The 27,761-nt window shown below is 38.0% G+C and overlaps 1 protein-coding gene and 1 non-coding gene across 2 annotated transcripts; one reads left to right on the forward strand and one right to left on the reverse strand.

The window, feature by feature from the left end:
* Positions 1-575: 575 nt before the first annotated feature.
* LOC133521885 (alkyldihydroxyacetonephosphate synthase) lies at positions 576-27,531 on the reverse strand. Its single transcript, XM_061856996.1, has 12 exons — positions 27,262-27,531; positions 22,517-22,603; positions 12,419-12,710; positions 11,800-11,985; positions 11,129-11,302; positions 10,747-10,863; positions 7,313-7,459; positions 6,627-6,776; positions 5,214-5,330; positions 4,544-4,704; positions 3,805-3,926; positions 576-3,057 (listed from the first exon to the last, which is right to left on the reverse strand). The coding sequence occupies exons 1-12, from the start codon at positions 27,426-27,428 to the stop codon at positions 2,867-2,869; spliced, it is 1,911 nt and encodes a 636-aa protein (XP_061712980.1). The 5' UTR covers positions 27,429-27,531; the 3' UTR covers positions 576-2,866.
* On the forward strand, positions 10,245-10,317 carry Trnaa-agc (transfer RNA alanine (anticodon AGC)). Its single transcript has one exon. It is a non-coding gene; the product is annotated as a tRNA-Ala (tRNA).
* Positions 27,532-27,761: the final 230 nt, after the last annotated feature.

Below are 27,761 nucleotides of genomic sequence, written 5' to 3' on the forward strand. Positions count from 1 at the left end.
CTTATAAAAAGAAGTTCGTTGATGTCTTCTGTTCTATCTTTTTTATTTACTGATATATTTACATAAGCCCGCGGATGCGACGACATTTTTGTTCTCCGTGCGGGAAATGTCAATTTTCATCCCGCTATGTTAAACGAAATTACCGCCTTAGGAACGGAATAAAAGTATACACATCTCAGGCAGTAAATAAGAAAGCCTCAGATTATATGTTTACATAAGATCTACATTCACATAAGTTTACATTTCTTGCCTTACTTCCCTAAGTATGTAATATACTAAAGGAGCCTTAGACACAATATTTTTACGCATGCAGAGATGCTACATCTTCATATTAAGGTCGCACTTATCTAGTGACGTGATACTGAGTAACAATATCTCTTTGAATCACGCGGTGTTAAAAAATGACGATTGCTTTATCACGCAAATAACTTCGCCCATCATTCGCACGCTGTATTGATATAAATTGTATACTATGAACTTATTGATCATCTGTAACTGTAACTGATCATCCATGAATTTCATTTGTAAAAACTTGTTTCAGCAGTCGCAAATTTGTTATGCAATAAAAATGAAACTATTTTTAACACAATTTCTTTAATGTCCATAATTGAATTTCAAGGTACATGTTTTGTCAGTTTGCATGTGTACATACAATATCAACAATAACTAAATTTAAACTAATGGTACGGAATGTTAAGCTTATTGCAAATAGTACTTTGCAACGTGACGGAGAATTCCGTGTAAAATTAAATATTAGAGTATTGATCTGTACAACTGGTAGAGTCGGGCCACGCTAAGTTTGACTACCAAGTTATATGTCAAATATAGTGTTCCTATGGGTTATGTATGGTATGCATTGTCACTACCAAGTCAGTGCAAACTTCGTGTGGTCGGAGTCCAAAGAGTGGAGGAGTGGGTTTTATTTAATTAAATTGAGCAACTGCTTGTATTAGTGCACTTACAATAATAAATACTTAAAATAGCTTTTTTGTTACAGGTGCATCGAGGGGGGTAAGGGGTAAGTGAAATTTTGGAAGCGAGGGTGGTAAATCCCGAAAGCCGCAGGCTGGTGGGAATTCAAGAGTCGAGGTTGCAATATTCTTACCCCCGGAGTTACATACAATGTTTTTCATCACACTTGCGAAGAAAACACCAAATTTTAAGCGAAATAATTCTTAAATACGGTGACATTTCAAACATTCGAATCGAAGGCACAGACCTATTCGGCATTCAGCCACGATTGAAAAGTATGTAAAAATATTTTAAACATATTAAATTATTAACGGCAGTATTTTAAAAGTAAAACTCACGTACACTACGTGGTTTGTATGAATTAGTGACATAATAAATAAAAAAACTTATAACTCCCTAGGGAGTTACAGCTTTTTTTTCACAATTCATAACTCCCGCGGGAACAATATAGGCCTTTGTCCTTCAGTACACATGCTTGAAATAAGATCTTTTTCGAGCAAGTGTGATGAAAATGTTTTTTTCTTAACAAATAACAATTATCATGTAAAAATATAAAATTATGCCGAAACCCGTGAATCAATCTAAACGAAATAAGTTTGACATAAATCACTTCGACCTAGATTCTAATAAAACCGCATGTTCGAAGGCACTGCTCACAACAAACACGCATCTATGCTACCTACATAGTACTTAACCATTGTAATGTTCTGACCAGACTAATCTCTTATCATCCATAAAATCGTGAAAAATAAATAAATTCTATAAATAAGATACCCAACTTGTAGGCCTTCCTGTAAAGCCGAAGGCTACATCGTGGTTTGCTATTAAGTTACGTGGTTGCGTTGAAAGAAATGTCAAATCGCGAAGAACATCGCAACAGGCATAGTGTTTACATTTTGTTTTGATAAATGTACATTAAGAGGAACGGCCGCTTCTCTATACAAACGTAGTCCTCATTTTGATGTATATTAAATATAGATATGCCCCTAAGTTTGCCTTTTTTAGATTTTATGATTAGGAGCAAAAAAAACAGATTTCATACAATTTTTTTAATGGCCCTAACTCTAATAATAATTAAAAATTTGAAAACAAATCAAACGTAGGGGCATAGCTGTAGTTGATATACAAACAAATGGTATTAAAATATTTTAAATAATGTTATTTTGAAAATATCCTATGACAAGCGCTGGTGGCCTAGCGGTAAGAGCGTGCGACTTGCAAATCCGGAGGTCGCGCGTTCAAACCCCAGCTCGTACCAATGAGTTTTTCGGAACTTATGTACGAAATATCATTTGGTATTTACCAGTCGCTTTTCGGTGAAGGAAAACATCGTGAGGAAACGGGTCTTATCCCAACAAGGCCTAGATTACCCTCTGGGTTGGAAGGTCAGATGGCAGTCGCTTTCGTAAAAAGTAAAAACTAGTGCCTAAGCCAAATCTTGGGATTAGTTGTCAAGCGGACCCCAGGCTCCCATGAGCCGTGGCAAATGCCGGGACAACGCGAGGAAGAAGAAGAAGTTATTTTGAAATTATCTAAAGAGGAAATTTATGAATACGTTTGTATAAAAAGGAGTTTTCGCGCGGGTCGGACGTATTGCTAAAATTAATCAAAGAAGATTCAACATTAATCAAGATATACACCCAATTGTGTCAAAATATTTTCAATAATGTTAATATCCAGAGAGGAAAATGAGGACTACGTTCGTATTAACGCCAAATATTTTTCCAACCAAGCCCGCAACCAAGTAACAAACTACGAAGTGACTTGCTGCTATAACAGATACGCTTCCTATGAAAAAGCTGTTGGCCATTGTCGTCCCTAAGCCTTCATTTTGTTACTTTCTGAGTGACTTACAAAGCAATAAGTAAAACCATGTCATATTTTTTGTAACAACTTATAGTTTGCTTTTAACCCTTGTCTCTTCGTGTTGATTTTCGCCAAACGCCATGTTTCCAAGGGCAAAAATATTATCGGGATCTAGAGTTTGCTTAGCGGCGAGTAATAATCTTCGCCCGGGTTCGCTTACTGTATCTTTGTACCATTTCTTTCGGAGCTTGCCAACACCGTGGTGATGAGATATAGAACCTGGAACAAGTAAAAATATTTAGATAATAAACTGTGATAATAGGGTTGTTTCCATCTCCAAATCTTAGGGCAGAATTGTATCCTAATAAATTCTTTTGGATTATAAGAACATGTTAAACTACTTTTAGGGGACCTGTAATGACCATATTTTTGTAAATATTGAATTTAAAATATCTTTTGGCACACGTCACGTGACCAAACTCGAAACGTCTTTGAAGATTCTGATGACGTCACAACTCTCGGATTGACACTGTTGACAGTTAGGCGATAAACAACAAATGACAAATGTCAGTTGCCAGTTCGTATCTTCTACATGTGTATGTAGTTATGTGTCAAACCGTAAACTGTGACGTCACACAATTTTCAAAGAACGTTTTGGGCGCGAAAGGATCTGTCAAAATATATTTTGTTAATTTAACATATTTAAAGCCGTTTTTAGTATAAAAGTTGAATTTTAGGGCAACTTTTAGCTAATATAGAACGTAATACAAGCGTTTCAAAAAATTGGAAACAACCCTATTGTAATGGTTTGCAAGCTTGCAACAACGCAGTATTACTACGTCGTGTATTTCATAGTGTATTATCATTCGTTCAAACTTCCGCAAACATCAATACAGCCAACATACAGTACTATCAGTTTCGTTTTGTTTTTAAAAATAGGTCCGGACCATGGAATTTGGTTTATACATACACATTTTTAGTGCTCCGTAGAAAACTTTATTTATTTTTACTCATAAAACTACTTACCACCACAGTCAATAATCTCATCTCGAGCGGCCTCTTCGATTTCTTCATATATCGCAACGGGGTCCTTAAACGACGACGAGTTGAACCCGAAGTAGAAGTAAATACAACAGCCGGCGTCGTATCTGAAAATGAGTTAAAGCGACTCCATACAATCTCAATAATTTCATACAGTTAGGTCTCAAAGAACATTTTTTAACAGTATTTTTTTGGGACACACGAGAATGAAGTAAAGCCTTTTTACATAGTCGGAAACGATTTTTTTTGCTAGTTTCCGGTCGTATAGTCGTACTATAGATTTGTTATCAAATCGCCAAGGGTGGCCGATCGTGTTTGTCTCGCTATGCCATCAATACCACAGAATAAATAATAGTGCTACCGTATAGAAATGACACTTCCTACAAAACCGAAGTTTGATAGCGATTCAGGAACGAGTCGTGCTGTCCCTATCTAATGTATGGCACTATCCCTTTCGGCTATTTAGGGTTGTCAAAATTCAAGTCATTATCTTATCTGTGGTCGTGCACGCAAAAGGACGTCAAGTTGTGCCAACCCTAATAATCGCTCGGAGCAATGCTGAGCCGAACGGCGCCGAGTATGACCTGAAGTGCCAATTACACCCACACTTTATCAGGACCCGATTTCGGGTCCGAAAAATAACATTTTTCCGTTTAATATTTGAAATGTAAAAAAATGGTTCATATGGAAAAAGGAGGAGTATCGGCCCCCTGTGAATACTAACGTCTGCGTGAGGCGGCAGGAGATGTGGTAGTGCCGCACGGCGCGGCGCCGGCACTCGGCGCGCACGCGGCGCTTGACGGCGCCGCACAGCGCCAGCGCGCGGTCCCACGGCACCGACGTCTCGAACGACTCCGCCACCACGCCGTAGTCCAGCGCCAGGTCCTGGAAACGAACAGTGTTGTCTTCAGTTATATATTCAGCGAGCTATTATGAGGCAGTCTCCCGCGAAGGAGCGACTCGGTTGTTCAGTGCGATTCGAACTCATAGTTCGTGCAAGGGACCGTATGATCTGCTACGTCATCTGATTGATAAGCCCCATAGCACACGTTCTTATAAGTGATGCTAAGTTAAAAAAAAAAACCATTTCCGGTGACAAAAGTACGACTCGACTGATGAGACTGTTGGCACCAGATAGCAATTTCTATGTAGCTTCAGAAAATAACACTGTTCGTCTGCCAGCTTTCAAACGGCCGGGAGTGAGTCTGCCGAGCATTTCAAAGTTATCCCCATCTACTGATGACGGATGATGTACACCTAGTTAAGAACCATTCATCTTCTCTCTCTCTCTTCTATTATATACCTAGGATCCAAAATAATGCCATATACAATTTAATAATTCACTGGCATTATATTCCAAATGGTCAATAATATGACTTGTAATCTGAACTCACCCGAATATAAGCAATCACAAACGTGAACGTGTATCCCCTCTCTCCATTGGTAGCTCCTGCCGGCACACCACCATATTTAGCCGCGATGGCATTAATCTTTTTCTCCTGCTCGGCCACCTAAACAAGAAAACCATTCTATAGTAGCCTGAGTACGTTTGGCTACACAATTAACAACGGAAGCCCGTCTTACCTAACCCAGAAAACAATCCAGACCTTGAGATTAGACTATGTCAGCTTACAAGCTTTTGAAAAAAATCTAGCAGTGTTGTAGGCTAATTACCTCCGAAAGCCATTCCAACTTTGATCCCGAAAAATATATATAGATAAACAGGAACGAAAATACGTAAATATTTCATATTCAGTCCCTCGAACAGTAGTGTGAGCAAAGAGAATTTGAAATAGAGAACTGTCAAAGAAAACTTAGCCTCAGTAAATTTACTGCCATCTTTCCACACATGATTAAAACTTTTAGAACGTCATTTGACTTTGATCCTTATTCTTTCATTGATATGTGTTAAATATCAAAAAGTGGCGCCATCTTTCATTCATTCATTCATTTCTTTATTTATAAAATAGTACATTTTACACGTCAACTAGCTAATTACACTTCAATATTATAGCATAGTATTAAGATAATTACATTACAATATTTTGCAATTATTATAATCTAATAGATAGATCTAATAGATCAAAGGCCAAAGGTATGGCGCGCGGTAAGATGGCGCCACTTTTTGATATTCAAATTCTTCACCTCTATTTCAAATTCTCTTCGGTGTAAGGACGCAAAGCTGAGCCAGATCAAAGCCTTAGATACGGTTTATGTTCGCGTCTTTTTTTTGGTTTACTACTATGTATATGTATAAAATGAGTATAAAGAGCGCGGAGCTAATTTACTCGTATGCTGTTATCAAGTTACATTTTAAAACATTTGAGTTTTGCTGTTACGACGTATAATTGAAGTTTTTCAGTTCCCTGAAAATTTTGGTAATATGGGTGGCAAAAGTAACCAAACTTTTGTCACCCGGTAGACTTTTTGAAGTGAAACTTCTTATGCGACTTGCGAACAAGGTTGCGTTAAACGTTTAACGCTATAATCGGTAACATAAAGTACTAAATAAAAATAGTCTTTATTTATTCATAAAGTAAAATTTGGGAGATGTTAATGTTATTTGAAGTGAAGTTTCACTACTTCCGCGCGGAGGGACTCTACGCACAATTTTTTTTATTTAGGTATATAACATCAATAACATTAAATGGATCGATTCGGAGGTTATAGCAGCATAGAATGTGATTTGAACGCAAAGTTGAAAAGATATTAAAACAAATAATTGTAGTTGTCTCTGGAATACCTAATGTTGTGATGTGTTGAGTAGAGAGAAAAAAATAACAGAGGTTTGCTAAATTTGTGTTTACCTCCTCGGCCTCTCCCTCGAACAGTAGTGTGACGACGCACAGTTTGGCCGGATCGAAGCCTTTGATGCGCGTGATGTAGAGGTGCTTGAGGCCGTCGAGGATCACCCCGCCCCACGAGGACTCGAATTTGAGCGCGAGGCCGAAGCGGAACTGGAAAAAAATAGTAGTTTATTAAATTTATGTGTTTGTTGAAAAACAGTACAATATGGCAGATGCGTACGGTTCGGATTGTTAAATACGTTTCAGCACATTTACTCGGTATGAGTTAAAAAAGACGAGCAGTGATGTGAGTATTTTGCCATAATAACGTTTAAGTGAACAATATTAATCTGATGTCAGCTGAAGGTGCAAAGCCGCATAAATTTACAATAATCGGACTGGTCCAGTGCGAAGTGTACACGCAAAACTATTAGGTTTGTTATATGGAGCTCTCCTTGGCTACTATTCTATCAAAGGGCACTCTAGTCTTTCCCAGGAAGACGGCGAATAGGGTCTGGTGACCTGACTTGGTCTAGCGCCACAGGAGACATAGATCAACATGGTACCTGGTCGTTGTCCATAAGTTCCATAAGTCCGTTGTCTATCACGGGCCCCTCTATTCTACGCCGAGATGGCGGCGACTAGGATCAGGTATCAACCTCAAGGCAACGTACAACACACCTACGTACAACATAGATGCTGCCTACCTGGTCGTTGTCCATGAGCCGTATGCTGGAGGGCTGCAGCCGCCTCTCGGCCACTTCCCGCTCGAAGGCCACGCCGCGCTCCCACGCCGGGAACACGAGCGAGCCGTAGCGGGTCACCGGCGGCAGAGGACGCACTTTTATCGTCACCTATTATTCAATCATTATTATTTATTTACCCCATTTTTCATAAACGTGTGCTAAAGTTACGATACCGCTGATCATCGTTTGTCCCTTTCCATCATACCAATACGTCGGAAAGGGACAAATGATGACCAGCGGCATCGTAACTTTAGTACACGTTTATGAATAAGGGGGTTAATCTTTATTGCACAATACATGAAGGTACAAATGACGGCCTTAATGCCTTAATGCATTCTCTACCAGTCAACCGATGGGTAAAACCAGGAAGATTAAGTAGGCGCAGTGTCTTAAGTAAATGAATTCGTAACCAAGATCTAGAGAATTATTTGCATATGAAGGACTTAACCAAAAATTACGTGTGTAAGACAATAAGATTACGACAATAATTTTAGGCATAAGCACTGAATGCTTCTATTTATTTTATACCAAACTAGAGTAAACTTTTTAGGGTGGTATTCCATCTGTCTAATATCTTGGTCCAATGTGTATTTGCATCTCACTTATGGCTTGATGAGTGATCGAGACGCCGCAATGTTTTTGTATTATTTAAGATTATTGTCAGAGCGACCGCGAAGCGAGAGTGAAGCGAAGCAGAATCCAAGATGAAACGGATGGTAGACGGTATGTTTGGCTGTACTGCTATTCTCAGTGCCGGATTAAGATATTTTGATGCCCTAAGCATTTCTAGACCTTGGTGCCCCTCATCAAGATAACATTGACTGTTCGTGGTGAATTTTTGACGTTTATTGCCGCATTAACGCTGAGAATAGAATTTTCAATGTCCAAGTGTAAGCGAAGACGTAGGACGTAGGCCGTTCTCCGCACAGGGTTTTACAGCCTCTAGAGCTTTCCTGCGAAGCTGCGAAGGCCGAGCTTCAGTAGGGGCTTAGCTCTGACAAGAACCAATAGCCACAAGTGTCTTAAATAGCAAATTATTGTTTACAAAAACGGGACTTAATCGCGTAAGTTTTAAAACTACCTCTAACCCGACGTTTCAAGGACGACGTTATCCCTACGGTCTCGGAGACTGGGTAAAGTCCTAAAGTCGAAATCATCATGTTGACGTTGGAGGTAATTTTTGAACTTAATTAAATACGATAAAATTCCATTTTCTTAAAATTAGATTTTTTTCGAAGAATTAATATTCCCATAAGCTGGAAATTGTTTTAACACCTTTATTGGTCCTAAAAATGCTTGTGCAAACTCGGATTGCTCCATCCCAGGAGGTGTGCATAAATTTTTCCTCTTTTTCATTTTTTTGCTTGTAGATCGAAAAATTTGTTCTAATCATGATTAAAATTGATATCTGAGGATCCGAAAGGTATCTATTCATAACCGAGTATGTATCTGTAGTGTAATTTGTAAATAATTTGCCATTTTTTAATTCTTTTTTGTTGTAAAATCATGTTAATTATCCGAAAACGCCTTCTTATCAGTGTCTGATCCACCAAAACCTTGCTGATAGTGCCATTGTAATTGATGATAGGTTCCTTCGACATCGAGTGGTTTGGCAATTCAAGGAAAAATTTATCTCCTAAGGATCCCAAAATGTATGCACAGTTCCTGGGATGTAACAAACTCTTGATTGGACCAAATGAAAGTATTAAAACGATTTCCAGCTTGCTGGGAATTAATTCCTCAAATCGCTATTTTTGGTTCTAATTTGATTGGCCTAAATCGTGAAAGTTTAAATCATTGTTTTTAAAGGCAAAGTCTAAGGCTGAGCTTTTCATAAGACTGATCGTGCGGAGCGTTCGATCGGCGATTACGAATGAGGCTAAAAGTCGAGCTGGAAAAAAGTAAATTGGAATTGACCAATGGCGAGGTGAGAATGGCTGGACGTCCGGAGCGACCGATCGCGGCGCGTTATCATACAATACAACTAATGGCGAAGTGTGAGCAAGGCAGAAGGCCCAGCTGTGAGAGAAGAAAGCTAGGACTTGGATCCATAGCCAAGTGAAAGTGAGGCAGAAGGTCTACTTTTGCAGAGTAGAAGGCCTAGCGTCGCATAAAACCTGACGCCGAACTGCAAAAGAGTAGCTTGAAATCGAACCTGTGATATCACGGTTTTCCTACTAATCGGCCTTTGGCTTGACTCTAAAGCGCAACTTGATAAGATGCTTTTGGTTTTCGGCCTTCGTGGCGCCCTTAACTATTTGACAATTAGGTTGCAGGATCGCGGCACTGCAAAATCGGTAACCATACGTCGAGAAAATAGGCTAGCCACAAGCCCGATGGCAAGATTTTTTGGTCATAAGCTTTGAGGGCCTCCGTAAGGTCAAATCAAAGGCCTACGTTGGAGATGTGTTTATGTGTCCTTACTCTTATGACCCTTCGTTATTAGATGAGTACTTGTACACGTATCAAAAAGTTGCATGTACATACTCCATTACGACTGCGATGCTGATGCAGCCTGCTGCGCGTTTTTTTTTTCTAGGATTTTGGTGCCCCCCCTATACGTGGTGCCCTAAGCAAGTGCTTATTTTGCTTAAGGGTTAATCCGGCACTGGCTATTCTCCTCTAAATATTGCATTTCTCAACAGATTCTCGTGAAATGAATGTATTTTTTCGGAATTCCGTCTAAATGGCAGAGCCATGGGGGTTCGCGAAGTCGACACTAGTTGTTTAAAATTTGTTATTTGGTGAATTAAAGGTGAATGGGTATTTAAAGGTAACCATTGTGCTGCGATATGTGTATCACCCTAACATCGAAGTGAAAGTTGTAAGTCGACCAGTACTTAATTACCTTGAGTTACTTATTGCTATCGATAAATTTGTCAATTATTTCACCGGGGGCGTAGCTCAGATGGTAGAGCGCTCGCTTAGCATGTGAGAGGTACGGGGATCGATACCCCGCGCCTCCAACGGTACTTTTTGTTTTTAAAATTTGATATTAGACAGCTTCTGAAAGCTTATACTTATTGAGATGCAATAATAGTAAGCAGTTTCAGCGAATGAAATCATTTCCAAGCTATATCGGCAAACTTGAATGAAATGAATGCTGTCGTATCGGAAAGGGGTTCAGTTTATAAAATAAAATGGCCTAGTTTAATATCATGAATTCATGATTCATGAGATACGGAGATGGTGGATCAAATTTTCTTACTCTTTGAAACCATGATTTTGTTGGCTTTAAATTGGCAAAACATATTTTTATTTGGTATGGTATGGTATGGCATGCGTCACTTTCGCCCTACATACTTGCTAGAACGTGACAGGCATCCTGGCTGACGGGACAGAACTACTTAACAAAAATAAGTTGAGGCACCATATAATAAAGTAGCATTAGGTACCTCTGTGACGACCCCGAAGCAGCCCTCCGAGCCCATGATGACGTGCTCCCACTCCGGCCCGCAGGATATGCGCGGCACGCGACAACTCTTTTCTAGCACGCCAGTTGGCGTCACCGTCTGGAAAACATAATAATCATTGGCCTGATGTCAGTTCAGCCGAGATGTCCACTGATAATACGGCATCTCTCGGGTTTGTACTGGTATTGAGGGTTGATTAGATTGGTGGATTTACGTAACATAGTATACTATGGTCCACCTGGAAGGAAGGTCCCATCAAATACTTGAGAAAAAAAATACTGTGTGGCCCAAATTTGTGAAGCCAAAAGAAGGCAATTAGGTAGGAAAACTAGCAAGAGTCCTTGTGTGTGTGTGTGTGACCTACCTTGGTCTGTACGATGAGGTCCTCGATGTTGCCGTAGGTGTTCTTCTTCATCCCGCTGGCTCTAGTAGCCACCCAGCCGCCCAACGTGGAGAACTCGTAGGAATCTGGCTCATGGCCTACGGTGAGACCACGGGCGCGCATCTCACGCTCCAGGTCTTGGCCTACTATACCCGTCTGTAACAAGAATATTCTTAATACGTGTTTATCGTATGACAGATAATAGAGGAAGGATTATAATATAAGGCACAAGAGTTACGCTATACGTTTTATGGCAAGTAGATTGTCATACTGCGCTCGACAAGCTTGTTACTGCAAAATATATGGAGCTGTACAGCAGTCATCTACTTCAGTACCACTATCTTGCGGTCACGAATACAAAGGAACACTCTCACGATATCACAGTAGTCGATTGTGGTCGATCCATAGGATGGAGTTCATCTCGCTGGTGTCGAGGGCAACGATGAGACGCGGCTCACGGACCGGACACGTAATGGAGCCGGATACCGAAGTGCTATAGGAACTGAACTCACCTGAACACGCGGGAGTAGTTGCTCGCGGTTTCACAGAATGGAGTTCATCTCGCTGGTGTCCAGGGCTACGATGGGACGCGGCTCATGGGCCGGACACGTGATGGAGCCGGATACCGAAGTACTATAGGAACATGAACTCACCTGAACACGCGCGAGTAGTTGCTCGCGGTCGATCCACAGAATGGAGTTCATCTCGCTGGTGTCCAGGGCTACGATGGGACGCAGCTCACGGGCCGGACACGTGATGGAACCCGATACTGAAGTGCCTCCGCCGAATGGGATTATAACGAACTGGTGGCGAGTTGCGAGTGCTACTATCTTTACGACCTGTGAAATAAAAGAAAATTTGTGAGGAAAAAACTAAAGACAGGATCGGTTCCCAGCGTTATAAATCAAAAACTTTTGATTTCTGTGTATTGTGTAAGCATGAGAACGAGATCTTTTTGAATTTTTGTTCTCATTATACTTAGTACTTATGTAAATTAACTAACCTAGTCTTTTTAAGTTTTTTTATTTATTTTTTAAGTTTTACTAATACTTATATGGACACATGTCTCAAATAAACAATTTTTATTTTATTTTTTATTTATTTTATAGATATTCTTTGACGGAACATGGAACTTTGGGAGACTAGCAGATGGTGAGTCAGGTATTGTTTAATTCCTCACTGTTAAAAATACGTTCCCTTCATGATGATTTCTTGTGTGTATATGTAAATACTACTAAGTTCGTAATGCCTGTGTGTGTAAATATCACTTACATCCTCATGACTCTCCGGCCATATAACAGCGTCCGGTATCCTCGGGAAGCTGTTGCTCCTGAGCTGCGCCATGTCACTAAGTGTCTGTCCATGCGCTCTGATCAGCCGGTCCATTCCATCCACGCTGACCAGCGCTATCTTCTCCAGCTCCTCGCGAACGTTGCTGGGTAGCCTGCTGTCGGGGAATGAGGTTGGAAGTGGAGTGGTCTTGGCCGGTTTGCTGAGGTCGATGTTGAGGTTCTGGACCACCCATGGGGCGAAGTGCGGGAGGGTTTTCCCGCCTATTAAGTATCTGGAATGGCGAAATGTTGATGAAGTTTTCGCAAGTCGTTTTTACTTAATAGATATTGGTGGTTGTAGTGGGTCAGAGGAATCTTTATATCTTCAAGATGGTTAGACAGCTGACTCGGACCAAAAATCAAAATATATAAAATCAACATACGATTACAATTCTATTGTAGGTATAGATTACATAATCTAAAAATGATTGACAGAGGGGCGGGTCATCAGAAGTTTTTTTTAAATCATAGGTATATTTGAAAGTGTGCTTTTCATCCGATCCGGATTTTCACTCTTATTACATCAGTACATTTGTTACACCTGGGTACTTTATGTTAGTAATTACACTCAGCGTCAAATAGATAATGACGGCGAAATATTGTACCTATATGGTGGTAAAAGTGTGTATTGATATATTTGCTCACTTTGGCTGTCACTATTTATTTCATTTGACTTTACCTAATGCGAGAAATATGATGTCGAACGATGTGCTAATGCTAGCTAGTTCACAACTCATGATTACGTTAAACTTACGTACATATACCAGAATGTGAGCTCAGAGCAAACGGCGCTGTTGACTATGGAGTATGGAACCAAACAATAGTAAAGGTTGTGGGCTCATTTTGTTCTAGCAAACAAGCAAACAGCGCGCGCGTGCAGTCCCGAGAACAGATGTCCTAGATCACGTACATAGACGTATAATAGCAAATAATATATGAAAGAGTACCTATACCTATATGCTCAAAACCTGTCACACAAATCTAGTACAGTCGCCATCCCATATATTGAGGGGGTCAAGGTGTTCACAAATATCTCTACAAAGCATCTATTATCAAGCCGTTAAAGTATATGTTCAGATAATTTTGACCATCTTGGTCGCTCTGATCTATCTGATGGCGACTGTACAAAAAATCAGATTAAAAGCACACAAATCATAATACCAAGCGCCATCTAATTGGCTCAAACTAGGGAGAATAACATTTTGTTAGACTATACACTTTTTCCACAGTCATATCAATAGGTCTTTGTATTCTATAGAAGAGTATCTATTGCTGCACAAAACCTGCCCCATAAAATGACAATTCGATTGCCCCAATTTTTACAACCAATCTCACATTTTAGTCCTCCATACTCCGTGACGGGTTCGGTCCGATGTAACAGCTGTAGGTACCTAATACATCCGTTATAGTTATTTCTATGCTATCAAACTTAAAATTTCCGTCTTTTATATGTTTTTTCGTTAAGTAATTATTTTTGTTACCCGTCGCGATTGTTTCACCCGATGGTCTCATCGGAATATCAGCGCGGAAGTCGCCAGCAACATTACAAATTATTTCTACATATTTCTCGTATGTATTCCATACTCCAGTCATACTATTATTATATGTATCTAGCCTATTAAGATGTATCACACCACACGCGCCGTTCATTAAAATTTGTAGATTTATTAGGTTTAAAATAAAGCGTAGCCTTTACATGTAATATCAAGCTATCAATTCTCTCGGTGTGTGTCAAAAGCATAATACAATTATCCATTCATATCATTTTTCATCCATTCTATGATAGTACCTAGTAGCGCATAAGAATTAGTGGCCAGGCGTCACAAAACTTATAGAGAACGCAATAGAGTGAGTAAATCTAGTCAATTTAGGTACTAAAATTTTATTTCCATTGGTGAGCTAATCGCTGTAAGGTGTCTTGTACTAGTACCTAACACTAACTGAAGGCCTTCTTTGAGAGACGACATTAGCAAAATATCACTAAATATCTAAATACGCAGGAGGCAGCCAAATATTAGCCTAAACCTAATATTGAACTAAAGTGTTGTAATGTAATGTAACGTAATGCGCTGCTAAGGTTCTTTAGTACATCCAGGTAAAAGTAGATACTTTAGGCCACATTTTATAATATTATTTTCAGTATTTTGACTCGCTCCAGTGTTGATTATGGAAAAACAGGTCGACTGTCTCTGTTTTGGCTTTGAAATACAAACAAAAAACAATAATTTGATATCGTAAGCTATAAATGTAGAAAATAAATGCGAAATTCACATTAAAAACTAGTTTCCGTTATTTTTATATTCAGGCTATCATGACATTCCAGCTATCAAGGTTTTCGATATGATTTCGGTCGATTGTAAATGTATATTAGGATTAATTTTGTGTCAATATCAACCAGTAAATAAATTTAATATAAGTATTTATTAAGTATAGTATGTTTTATGTTATCCTAAAGCTCAGAGGCGGCGCTAGGCGTGGGCGTTGTGGGCGACCGCCTAGGGCCTCGCGGTCCGAGGGGCCTCGCGCCTCAAATACGTGTAACTGGAAAGCAACGTAAAAAAATATTCGTCATTTCTTAAGTCACCAGAGGGCCTCGCTAAATGTACCTTGCTGACACCAAATTTTGGTCTTGCCCCGCCACTGCCAAAGCTCAAGTTTGTGGTATCGTTTGCGGATCTGATGTATTTGCTTAATATATAATTAATCCCAAAATGTAACGAATCATTTTCTCAATTGTTGCTTTTTCACTTGGGTAACTTGAAATTAAAATAAAAGTTCCAACAAGCCTTCGTATCGTATATTGTTTAATTTTACGAAATGTATTTAGGTATAATCAATATTGACAAAGTGGGACACTGGGCCCGAACGGACACAAATAGGCATTATCAACTATCCATACAAAACGAAGAACGTTCTCGAGAACGGCACAACTATAGGTATTCCTGAAGCACCAAGTAATACATCTGTAGTTATTTTTATTTTGGTATTTTGTACATATAGTAGTTGTTACAATTGGTCTCGAAACGCATCATTTGGTGGACTGGAATTGCTGAACAAGATCGTAAATTTTATGTTAAAGGAAAAATTTAAAATACACCTCTTCCGGCAGCACTTGAACCTGCGACCTTTGGAAACCGTCCAAACGCCCTTATCCAACTGAGCTACGGAAACCTACTAGAAGCGCGCGAATCTCTCCATTCCTTCCTTTTCTGCACGTTCCCTATAAGTTAAAAGCTTGATCTCTATGTGTGTGTCTATCAATGGCACCGTAACTCTTAACCGGGTAAACCGATTTGGATACGTTTTTTTATTGCAGCAATTTTTTTGAACGCATGTTTTCTAGCGGTGGTTCTTAGATATGTTTTATTTATTATTATTTAGTAAAAATTATACGAAGTTAACGTACTGGCCAGCGCCTACCACTGTGGGCACGGGCGCGGCTTAGTAAGGTAGAAGTCAACATCGTAAATTGTATTGATCTAGAACAAACACCAACATAACCATGCGCAAAACAACCTCTAAATTGAGCGTTAAAGTAAACTTACTGGAATTTTGTTTTCATCAAGTTTTGCGACGTCTTATTTGGCTTGACGTTTTTGATGAACAAATACTAAAGCAGACTACTAAATTCTAGATTTTTACAGCCTTCTGACAATTCTGCCGTTGTTATACTATAAGAACCAGGACATTGGGTATATTCCCATTTGTACAAGAGGCGGGGACAGATGGGAATGATTGATTGCACCTATTCTCATCTGTGCTCGGCGGGGACGAGAATATACGCGACATGGTGTATTCCCGTCCCCGCCCTACGTGACCGCCGCTATACATGAGGCGAGGGCGAGACCATTTAATAATGAAGTCCTACTTACTCTATTTCGCAAAAAAAAAAAACTGCGTGTAAAGTAACAGTATTGAAACCACGTTGGTTTTGAGTTAGCGTATCGCTAATCGTTCGGGTCAAGAGTGAAGATTTGCGATCCTAACGGAATAACGGTACTTTTTCTCTGAAATTATATGTAGGTATTTCGAGAGAAAACGGTTCCCACTAACTAAATCTTAACAAATCACTTTGATTTTGATGTCGATCGCTTTAGCATAATATATTCTAAGTTTATAGGTTTCGCTTTTTTGAAACAAAAAAACAAATATTGAGAATATATTTCCCATCACGTTAATATCTAGAGAGGAAAATGAGGACTACGTTTGTATGGAGTAACGGCCGTCCCCATTCCTCTAAAACGTTTTAACTGTTTAACGTGGGCTGGAGTTTTATATGTTAATACCTATGATTGATTGATTGATATGAGATGATTGTGACCATTTTTCTAGGCATTCTACAGCGGTATCGATATACGGGACAGGTACAAATACGGGACGCGACCTTTGATACGGTGACAGTCCCGTGTGTACGGGACGTATGGCAACCCTAACAATGACTAAAGTACGCACTACACTACTGAGAAATCCTTTAAACTTATATTTCAAGTGCAAAACCATAATACACTATGAGTCATAATGCAATATTAGCTATAATAAAGTTCGCCAACAGCAATAAATGACGCTGTACTTGCAGTTTGAAGTATGTGCCACTCCACACATGAATAACTGTTTAAACTACGTCAATATAAATAATAGGACATTGTTCAGAACCAATAACGCAGATTAACCTTCGTAAAACCAACCAACCTTGTACTAGCCCTACACATACTTGGGTCATACACGGTATTTTTTTTTGTATTTTTATTTATTTAATGTAGGTATACTGTACTGTACATTTTATTTCTTCTTTTGTTATAATAGCTTTTATTTTTGCTGCCACTATTGCATGCTCAGTCGCATACTTCTCACATACGAGAAGTAATTTGCGTAGTCCACAGGCCGACGCGCTGAGCAGAACCATGTCGTCTGCATAGCTTATATTATTAACACACACCGAGTCAATATGGCAGCCGACATGCATTCCGCACAGCGCCTCGAGAAGCCCATTTATATACAAGTTAAAGAGTGTGGGCGAGGATAACCCTCCCTGCCTCACACCACACTCCAACCTGTATGGACTCGAGAGAGTACCTGACCACCTTACGCAGTTGACCTGGTTTCCATACCAATACCTTAGAATACGCACTGTTTCCGGTGGTATGTTAGTGGCTCCTAATTTTTCCCACAAGATATTGTAGGAAACCAGGTCAAAAGCCTTAGATAAATCTAAGAAGCAAGCGTAAACCGGGGTTCTTCTATCTACATAGTACTTGACAGTGTGCTTAAGGCACAGTATAGCGCTTTCAGTGGATAAACCGGGTCTAAAACCAAACTGGTTATGATGAATACACACATACCTATTCAACTGCGCATTAAGAACACTGTCAAGAACTACGAGCGTGTACACCTGCCTTAGGGCCTGTTTACGTATTGATTAGTGTTTAGTAGTTAATATCTCGGACGATTGATATTCGAAATGTCCTTGATATGTCATAGTTTTAAATTATTTAAATGCATAAATGTAGTCCTTGTTACAACAACTCTTTTAATTATTTTTCACGAAAAAAAAAACTGTGCCATTCTTAAATGTACTTAGCCATACACGCTTTTATCGCTGACTGTACTTTTTTTTCCACAAGCAACTAATACTATTACTACTCATCGATTCAATTCTAAAAATCCCAAACACAATTAGGTTGCGTTGTTTCATCAGAGAGTTCCTACGGCCACCTCCTGTCTCCATCATCAGATCAGCTCGATGGTATCATAATATTGCATTGTCATCCGACTTACATACATCAAATTTACAGCTCAATCGGAAATCGGGAAGTGGGTCAATAGGCGGATCCAGTTGTGTTCCTGCCGGTGAGTAAGTAAGTTGCCAGAGCTCAACGAGGGGGGGGAGAATGCTAGGGTCGGCAACGCGCATGTGACTCCTCTGGAATTGCAGGCGTACATAGGCTACGGAGATTGCTTACCATCAGGCGGGCCGTATGCTTGTTTCCCACCGACGTAGTATAGAAAAAAAAGGTCGTGGCCCATGACTCATGTGGGACATGACTGGGCTAGGCCCTAGGCTGGGTCTGTAATAAATATATTTCGATGTTTATTTGCGAATATATAACTAGAACTTGATCATAAAATCCTGAACTTAACTGGAGCCGCCCCTGCAGTCTATTTTTATAGTTTTTTTATTCTCGTAAAAATCGTTATTTAGAAAGCTAGAGCCTGTTATTTTTGAACAAGCAAAGTTGGTAAGTAATTATATAAAAGGACGATTAAATAGATATTTCTTATTCAAAACAATCCAATTATGTTCCGTGGAGCTGACGACCTAGGTAAATACTAAAGTTTATCAGAGTAAAGATAATTATTCAACAATGATTAGGTAAATTAGTTTATGTAGGGGGTGATAAGCCGATTTGAATTTTGCAGAGCGCGATTTTATTTTGTGGACATCGTAGGCGTATCTTATCTCTGTGGTCTCCAAAGACAGTTTTGAGATTTCAGTCCCAGACATCAAAACTCGCCAAGATCATTGCAAGTTGCAACTCTGATTTTCCAAAATTATAATCAAATTAAAATGGATTTACTTATATATCTTTTTATTTATATTTGTATATGACATATTATTATGTTTTGTATTTATTCTGTGCTAGACTTCTTTTATTGCATCTGGAACACCTACTGACATAACATTTTTTTTTTAATTCCGCTACCTAAAGGTTGTCTGGAAGAGATCGCTTTTTAGCGATAAGACCGCCTGTTGTTTACCTCTTCTTTATGTGTTGTATTATTTGTACTGTTTCTGTATTGAGGTGTGCAATAAAGAGTATTTGTATTGTATTGTATTAAAATGGAATGGGAGATCATTATATAGTAAAAAAAAATCTGCCAAACTTTTAGGCACTTTATCAATTAACGCTGCATTCAGTAGAGTTCAAGACCTCTCACATGGCGCCTGGCCATTGCTCACCAGAGCCATAACTCACACGCTAACAATTCGCATTACGCGACACGTCACGAAGCCGACGGAAATGGCAATTTAGTTCGGCCCACGGACTGGCGTCACCGGCTGGATCTGGTCTGGATGAGCTAGGTAGGCATTCTAGCCACTTGGACTGAAGTAAATGTGGTCTTAAAAGTAATTAATATAGTTTTTTTAATACCACTTCGGTGGCAAACAAGCATACGACCCGCCTGATGGTAAGCGGTCACCGTAGACGCCTGCAGCTCCAGGGGTGTTATATGTGCGTTTCCGACCCTTTAAAACCTGTGTACACTCCTTTTTAGAGAACCCCATACTGTAGCCGTTGGTGACAATTTCATCAGGAGCTCATTCCACAGCAAGAGCGTTCGCGGAAGGACATTAGTCTTAGACCACACAGTGCTCAACAATTTAGGTTCTAGGGTTTGAGGACGAACACTCTGCCGACGGCGAGCGGTGCGGCAATAGAAAGCTTCTTCAGAGCACAGCCCATTGTACAAGCGGTGGAACACTCACAAGAAGGCATAGTCTTTCTTTATAGGTTCAATATTGGTATTATAATATGGTATCCAATTAGGAACATTGAACTGCTTTCTAAAACTGGTACCTATCATGTATATGACTGAGCTGGACTCATCTGCCGAATGACCGGGGGACCAAATTGGCTACCGAATGGCCGGGGCAGAAGCTGACCAAAAAAGAGATGGCGGGATATCCTGGACACATTTTGTGACGAAGGCTCCCATTCCAGGCATTTGCCCAGCAGTGAGACCGAGAGAAAATAAGTAGGCTCCGTAAAACCACCGCCTATAGCCCAAAGTCTCCCAACTATGATTAAAAAATAATTGTAATAAAAAACTCTGAACATACTCATATATACTTTATTAAAACAATTATTACGTCTTGAAACTTAGGACCATAGTTACAGTATTTGAGTATTGGGACCAATGTTGGGTGGTTTAGGTTACAAAAAATAGTATCTTCCATCTACCACCTATTTTCCATCTTTTTGTAAAGAATACGACAAAAGAAGATTGTTACATATGTGTACTTTTTTTCCAACAATTTCAGAGGTTGCTCAATGCTCAGCTATCTTCCTTTATGCTATTGGAAGAGGTTTTCAATTTTTATAAAGTCTTTTAACTTTTCTTTCACACTTATGTCATAATGTTTTAACCAGTAAGAAACAATAATTAAAGGAAACACGAAAATAATTAATTAGACATGAAATAAAAACTACTACAAACAAGTCATAAACTAAAACACCCCGAGTTTAAAAATGTTTGTCACACCTACTGATTTAACATGACAGAGGTTTGATAATAATAGACAATCGACTTGAAAAATAATATCCAACATCTACAGCTGAAATGAGTTTAGAATGTCACAGGTATTTTATTTATAAGCGTATTTAAGGATTCATGACAATGGCAAAAAGACGTTAGACTAGGGGTCGGCAAATGTTTAAAGGGTAATAGTAGCCGACGGCCAACTTGAAGCGAACGGGTAGTGTGGCCATTAGGTATCCCCAAAATGATCCTAGAAAAATTACCCCTCAATAGATAATACCACCCACAGTAAGATGTGCCTAATATACCTACTTGGCTCCCCACTGGGTAGGTAATTGACAACATTTTTAATTTTTTCAAGTGGCCTCAGTTTATGTTACGTAAGTATCGAAAGAAAATTATGTTCTAAGGTAGGTGATACTTGTTTTTTTATTTTAACTGAAAACCAACTTTTTATTAAAAAATATCAAATCTAAAAGTAGCGAATTCCAAAGGGGCGTAATAAGTGAAGTATGACGCATAAGTATATTTATTTCTATATGTGCTTCAAATCTTGTAACTTAAACTTGAAACACTTCCCGGTGTCTAATTGAGCTGAAATTTGTCATACTTCCGTATTTCCGATGACATTGCAATAATATACTTGCTCATGGAGCTGATCTGACGATGTAGTCGGAAGGTAGCCAAAGCAACTCTTCGATGGGAAATCGTTACCGCATTTTGTTTGGGCTCATTTGAAAGACCTCGAGGAGTACTTGATAGTCATGCTAATGCAGCAACAAGTGTCTATCAAAAATATTTTTAACGGTAACTTGTTGGATATTAATCTGTTGTCCTTCGAACTCAATATTTTGTTGTATCGCGCCCCCTTTGGATTGTTGTCACGCCCCGTAGGGGCGCATACCTCGTCTAGAAATGCTGAGTGCATGTAAACAACATGATGTCGCTCCAAATGGCGTCAATTGACAATGTCAAAGTGGCAATGACACATTTTAAATCTGAATTACCTCTAAATACACGTTAATTAGATAATTACAGCGACGGAATATACATTTAACAGTATCTACTTTCATAATATAATTAACTGCAAGTTCCCTTGAACCTATATTTTTAATTTATTGATTGCACATGCTGTATAATATTATATTATACAGCATGTGCAATCAATAATAAATAAATATTATAGGACATTATTAAGCTTAGAAATATTATGATAGTATCGGTTTTTATAGTTTTTACCTGTTTTTTTTTTGGCTACAGTAAAACATTCGAGCACCAAAAACCCCGATGTAATAATATAACTACATCGCGTTCTCTAAGTGCGTGTTCGTCTCAGTGAATCTTAGTCACGACTGTCAAAAGCCGGACTTCATGTTTACAATTTAGACGATATTGATTATTTATCAATTTCTCACGCTATACAATTTCCTATTCTATAGTACGGTATTATCAAATTTTCCAGACGTTTGGATTTGTGAAATTATTGTAAAATACGTTTTCTAACTCGCCCAAACCAAACTTACACACCAAGAGTTCCAAAGAAATTCTTTAGATAAGAAATCTGAAAAAAACCTTCAGGTTTTCTTTATAATACTTACTACGTAAGCACTAAGCAAGCTAATAGGGAGCGTCACAGGTTGAGAACTCCTGATACCTATACAGGGTGAGAAAGGTAAAGGTTTGGAACTGACCTGTGAATGGAAGCCGGCACTAGTTTATTTGTATATTTTCTCTTCTGTCTGTGATTACGAATAGAGTATAATTTCCTATCTTATCTTACCTGTCGCCGGTGAAGCGCGCCGCCTGGTCGACGAGCTCGAACTTGGAGTCCTTGTAGCCCCAGCCCCACCATTTCAGCAGCTCTTGTCTGGAACATGTCAAGTCAGCAATAGAAAAGCCATTTGTTAAATCATGGCATTCATGGGCCATGGAGCACAAGACCGTTGTATAAATTATAGTAGAACCCGCTTAAAATGTATGAAAACATGTTTCCTGCAATTTTTAAATACAAGCTAATATAACTTGCAAATAGAGTAAACGGCTTGTTACACAAAAACCATATCTGTATAGGTATTGGAAAAAAGTGCGAGTCAAACTCGCCCACCAAGGGCTCCGTAGAAATTTAACTAAACTTTTACAATTTATAGCTTTTAGAGTTCTCCCTGTACTTGTAGTATTTTAAGACGATATTACTCGCCAAATTTCATAGTTCTAGGCCAACTGAAAATGCCCTATAAATTTAGATTCCCTTGAGAGTGTCGTTTAATAAATATACGTTTTTGCGGCATAAACGGCCGTATCTTTGTTAAATTAGAAATTAGATTTTTATTCACAGCTTCAAGGATTGTAGGCCTGAGTAAATTGTTTTACATAATTTGTTTAAATGGAATAAACTACAACAACAATGTTAAGACAAACAAACAAAACATACGACAAAAAAACGACAAACGGCAAATAGAGAAAAAAATGTATCGAGATGACAGATGCTACGAAAATTCATGTGACAATTTTCATAAATTACTTAAGTTGCGATTGGTATTTTGGCTAGGACCCTAATAGGCTTGTTTACACTTCCAGATAATGTAATGCTTGCAATCTTGTGTGTTTAGTCAGGTTACCTACCTATAATCCTGATTAAAACTGGTAAACAAATTAGGAAAAATGGACCCTTCTATAAAATCTTATTTCTATGCAGAGTGTATTATTTTCAAATTAGCACAGAGAGCAGCTACCAGATCCCGTGCTGCTTTCTGGCTTTTCTAGTGGGTGGGGCTAATCAGGGGATCCTGGTTAGTATTTAAGAGGCATGATCATACAGATCATGGCCAGAACTGGAACAGATTAGCAAAAAAATCACACAAAATTGGCGATTTCGTCGCTGACTGACAATTTTTCCAAAGTCTGTCAATGCCATTCGTCGTTAATAATTAAAAAGTTAGGGCAGATGTCCTAAGAACACTTTTCATTAACCCGTTGAAAAAATCCACTCTGTATAGGTAGGTATAGTAGGTACTTATCTTCATCTTCATTTCATATCTCACGCTGACGTAAGTTAGGTATATAATTCGTTTCGCTGAAGAATGTTTTGAAAGGATTATGACATACTATATATGTTATTTGTGTCGATTGTGATATGATATATATTGTAAATATCGTGATTTGGTTTTTGAGCATTGAACAATTGAAACATTTATGTACTTATATAAAGTACCTAAGTACCTACATATGTATAAGTTAGGTGACTGAAAAAATAAAAATTAGTGCGACTGAAAAATTTAATAAGTGCGTTTGTTTTATGGGCGTTTTCTAAAATAAATTTTGAAAACCTGATTCTTACAAATCTGGACGTTCTTGGGTACATTCTACTGAGAATCGTTAGCATTCTCCATCCTACCATTAAAAACCTACCATCAAGATTAGATTCAAGAAATTAGTGGTTGACAAAAAAAACTAAATTTAAATGTAAAAGTAGGTACTACATATGAACAACTCTTGTTAGAATGTAAAATTTTAACAGTTCATGAAAAAAGCACTTTATTCTTAGCTATGGAACAAATGTGTAATGATGAGTTTAATATACCTATTTGACAATCAAATGTTAATAAGAAACAGACATAATAATAAATTGCTAGTAACTAGTTTCACTAATTATTTTGGCCAGAGATGTAGAAAATATTTAGTCCCTATGATCTATAACGAGTTACCATCGGATTTAAAGACCACAAGGATAACAAAATAAACATTTAAAAAGTAACTAAGCAATATTCTATTAATTAAAATAAAAAGGAAAAATACAACCTCTATAAACTGTACACATGCGCTACATTTTTATACTGTACGCTCAGATTGTAGCGTTAACCCCTTACTTCATGTCGCAAATAAAAGTGAAGTTAAAAACAAACTTTAATAGCTATTAATAGAATTGAAAATTATAACTGCCATATAGGGCTGCGCTTGCGATAAGGGGTTAAAAAGAGAGGGGTTAATATAAGTTTAATTTACGTATAAACTACCTAGCTTATAACAATTATTACAGGAGCCTCGTCTGCCAACAAACCACTCTGTGGTTTGGCAGAAGTATTTTGTAACTAGTTGTAGGACATGAAACGTGAATAAACGTTTATTTCTTTAAATGTCTCAAAATGTCCGTTCCATTGCGTCACGATTTAGTATAAGCAAAATCACTTGTATAAGCGTGACGTAGTGGAAACTACATTTACCATACAACATTTTGGGACGTTTTTTTAGCATCAAGATTGAATTAGTATGCTAGTGATTCTGAGTTGAAAGAACCCAAAAACACCAGGATCTGTGAGAATCAGGTCTTCAATATATTTTTTTAAAAGCTCTCATATCAAAAATATCTGGACATGGACTGTAACATACCTAGGACAGGGAAATAGGTAGAGCAGTGTTCAGATATTTAAGAACAACTTGAATGATCTTTCCTATGTACATGTAGTAGTTATGCACTTAATACTTGTTTGCTTCTAAACGGTGCTAACTGCACCCAACTTGACATTTCTCTGTTTGGCTCTATGGTTGACTGGTAGAGAATGCCATGAGGCATTAAATCCAACATTTGTACCTTTTTTATGTGCAATAAAGTTTAATATAAATAAATACAGCTGTGTGATGTTTGCAGCTATTGAAGTTTAAGATAAATGAATAGCAGTCAATGAGGATATGAAACTCAATGGAAAACCATAACTTAAAGCATATATTCGAACTTGTATTATTATCCTCGTCCTGTCCAACGTGCTTTATTAAGGACAATTATTTTTTCAACAGAAATGCAGGAATTTCAAAAACGGAACAAAAGTATCCTTAATTAAGAACATTGGGCAGAAACCGGAAGATCTATAAAAATGCTTGGGCAGGACGAGCTTATTTTTCTGCATAACTACATTAATTAAAAATGAACTGTTAAACTTTACCTAAATAATATGGAAAGTAAAAGTAAATAATCATAAAAACCGGCTTTACTCTTTCCAGGAGAAATCATTATAAAATTATTTTCAATCGAAAACCTACACTGATCCAGAAAATATAAAAAAAATCTACAAGACGATCTCTCCCGCAAAGTGCGCTAATGGTCCATCGTGCGGACTTTATTGTTGATTTTTGGCAGACTACTTGCTTGCTCTGAGGGCCTACCGCGAACCACGTTCGACGTGTTGCCTCCCTGTCGCACTAGTAAATTCTTACGTAAGTGTGACAGGGAGGCAACACGTCGAACGTGGTTCGCGGTAAGCCCTCTGGTGATAGACAATGACTCTATAACCAACTCTTGGAAATTATTAACTCAATTTACTCTACTCCGTTTTGTTAGCATTTGTAAGAAGGTAAACGATCTTGTCGTGTCTTTTTTTTTAAATACTTTTGAAAAATAAGTCACGGCAATGTACTAATTATAAAATTACATTCTTTTGATTTCATTCGTAATATAAATAATTTTTTAAAAGCTGTTTTCAATAATTTTCAATAAAAAGACACGTCAAGATTATTTACCTTTCTTCGAATGCAAAAAAAAACCGAACTATATTATTATATCTATTACACATTATCTCTTATAAGTACCTATAGGTGATAACGGCTAAGTGTAATTTACGTAGACGTTTAATTTTTATTTTTGGTTATTTCTGAAATTTGAAATTTTAAATCAGTTATATCGTTATGTTACGAAGCCTTATTAATCTATTAAAAATAAATATACTGAACACGTGTAGGAAAGTTGGTCTGAATAATATATTAAACATTTCGGAAGTGTGTAAGTAGGTTACAATATCGGTCAGTAACACCCTATCTTGTGATAAAATAAAGATAAGATAATAAAAACACGTTATTTACACTAAGAAGTTATTACTCATGATATGACCAAGTCACATGTGGGCTTGTACATAAATTAATATTAATCATGTGGTACATTCGAGGTAAAGAATAATTTCTATTTGCGGAATATTGTATCGGGTTAGACCAAATTTTGACTAACTACAAAAAGATTACCTAAACATTTTTATTATTATAACTTGTTAATACCTTTTTATAAACTTCTTACAAACTTTATTACAGACTTTTCTTAATTAGGTAACCAAGTAAATACTTCCCGCCAGGGCTAAATATTTAATATGTATATTTGATACTATAACGTTTACTACCACATGAATAGTAGTAATAAGTAGGTTACCTGACCTAATCTTTTGTAACATGGACCCGGCCCCGGAAGCTGATTGTACAAGTTGTACAAAACCGCGCCAAACCGAAAACAACGAGCTGTAACCGTGCACTCATTGTTTAGGTACTCCAGAAAACTATGGAGAATATTTTTAGGACGCACGGTTAATTATATCAGAAATGTAGAGCAGAGATGCCGGTTGGTGAAACATTGTAACATCGATGTTTCAGTTTACTTGAAAATAAATGTGTCATATACATGAATATTACGTGATTTAACGTCTTGTTCTAGCTAATGCTTGGGGTCTGCTTACAGAACCTTGAAATACTATATTTTTTTAAGTAACTTACCTTCGTCTAGGAATAACACTTTTCACTTTTATAATTGTATCATTCCTACTCTTTGTATTTACATCCCTTTTCTTTTTAACACTAGACATTTTATCACTGTCGTCTGTCCTGTTATTGCTGTTTTCATTTGCGTTAACTATCGAGCTGCTTACAGATGCAGCTGACATTTTTAGTTTCGACGATTATAGATTTGTGTCCGCTACCATTTGGTACGAAATTTATAAATCGCGCAGCCTGCCGCGCATGTGGTGACAAATGCTCGGTCGGTAAGGCAGACGAAGGGAGTGCTACCACTTTAGTGCCATCTAGGTACTGTTAAAAATAATATTAATTTTTGATTATAGCGCCATCTGGTTGCGTTATGATGAGACTCTTACGTTAGAGTAGGTGTTGTCAACTTGTCATGCATTTAAATTTGAACTGTTTATCTAGATGGCGGCACTTTTGTTTTTACATATTTTATAGTTTTTATTTTAGGGTTTTTTTTTTAAATTGAAACT

The sequence above is a fragment of the Cydia pomonella genome, chromosome 10, assembly GCF_033807575.1.
Source record: "Cydia pomonella isolate Wapato2018A chromosome 10, ilCydPomo1, whole genome shotgun sequence".
Classification (NCBI taxonomy): Eukaryota; Metazoa; Arthropoda; class Insecta; order Lepidoptera; family Tortricidae; genus Cydia; species Cydia pomonella.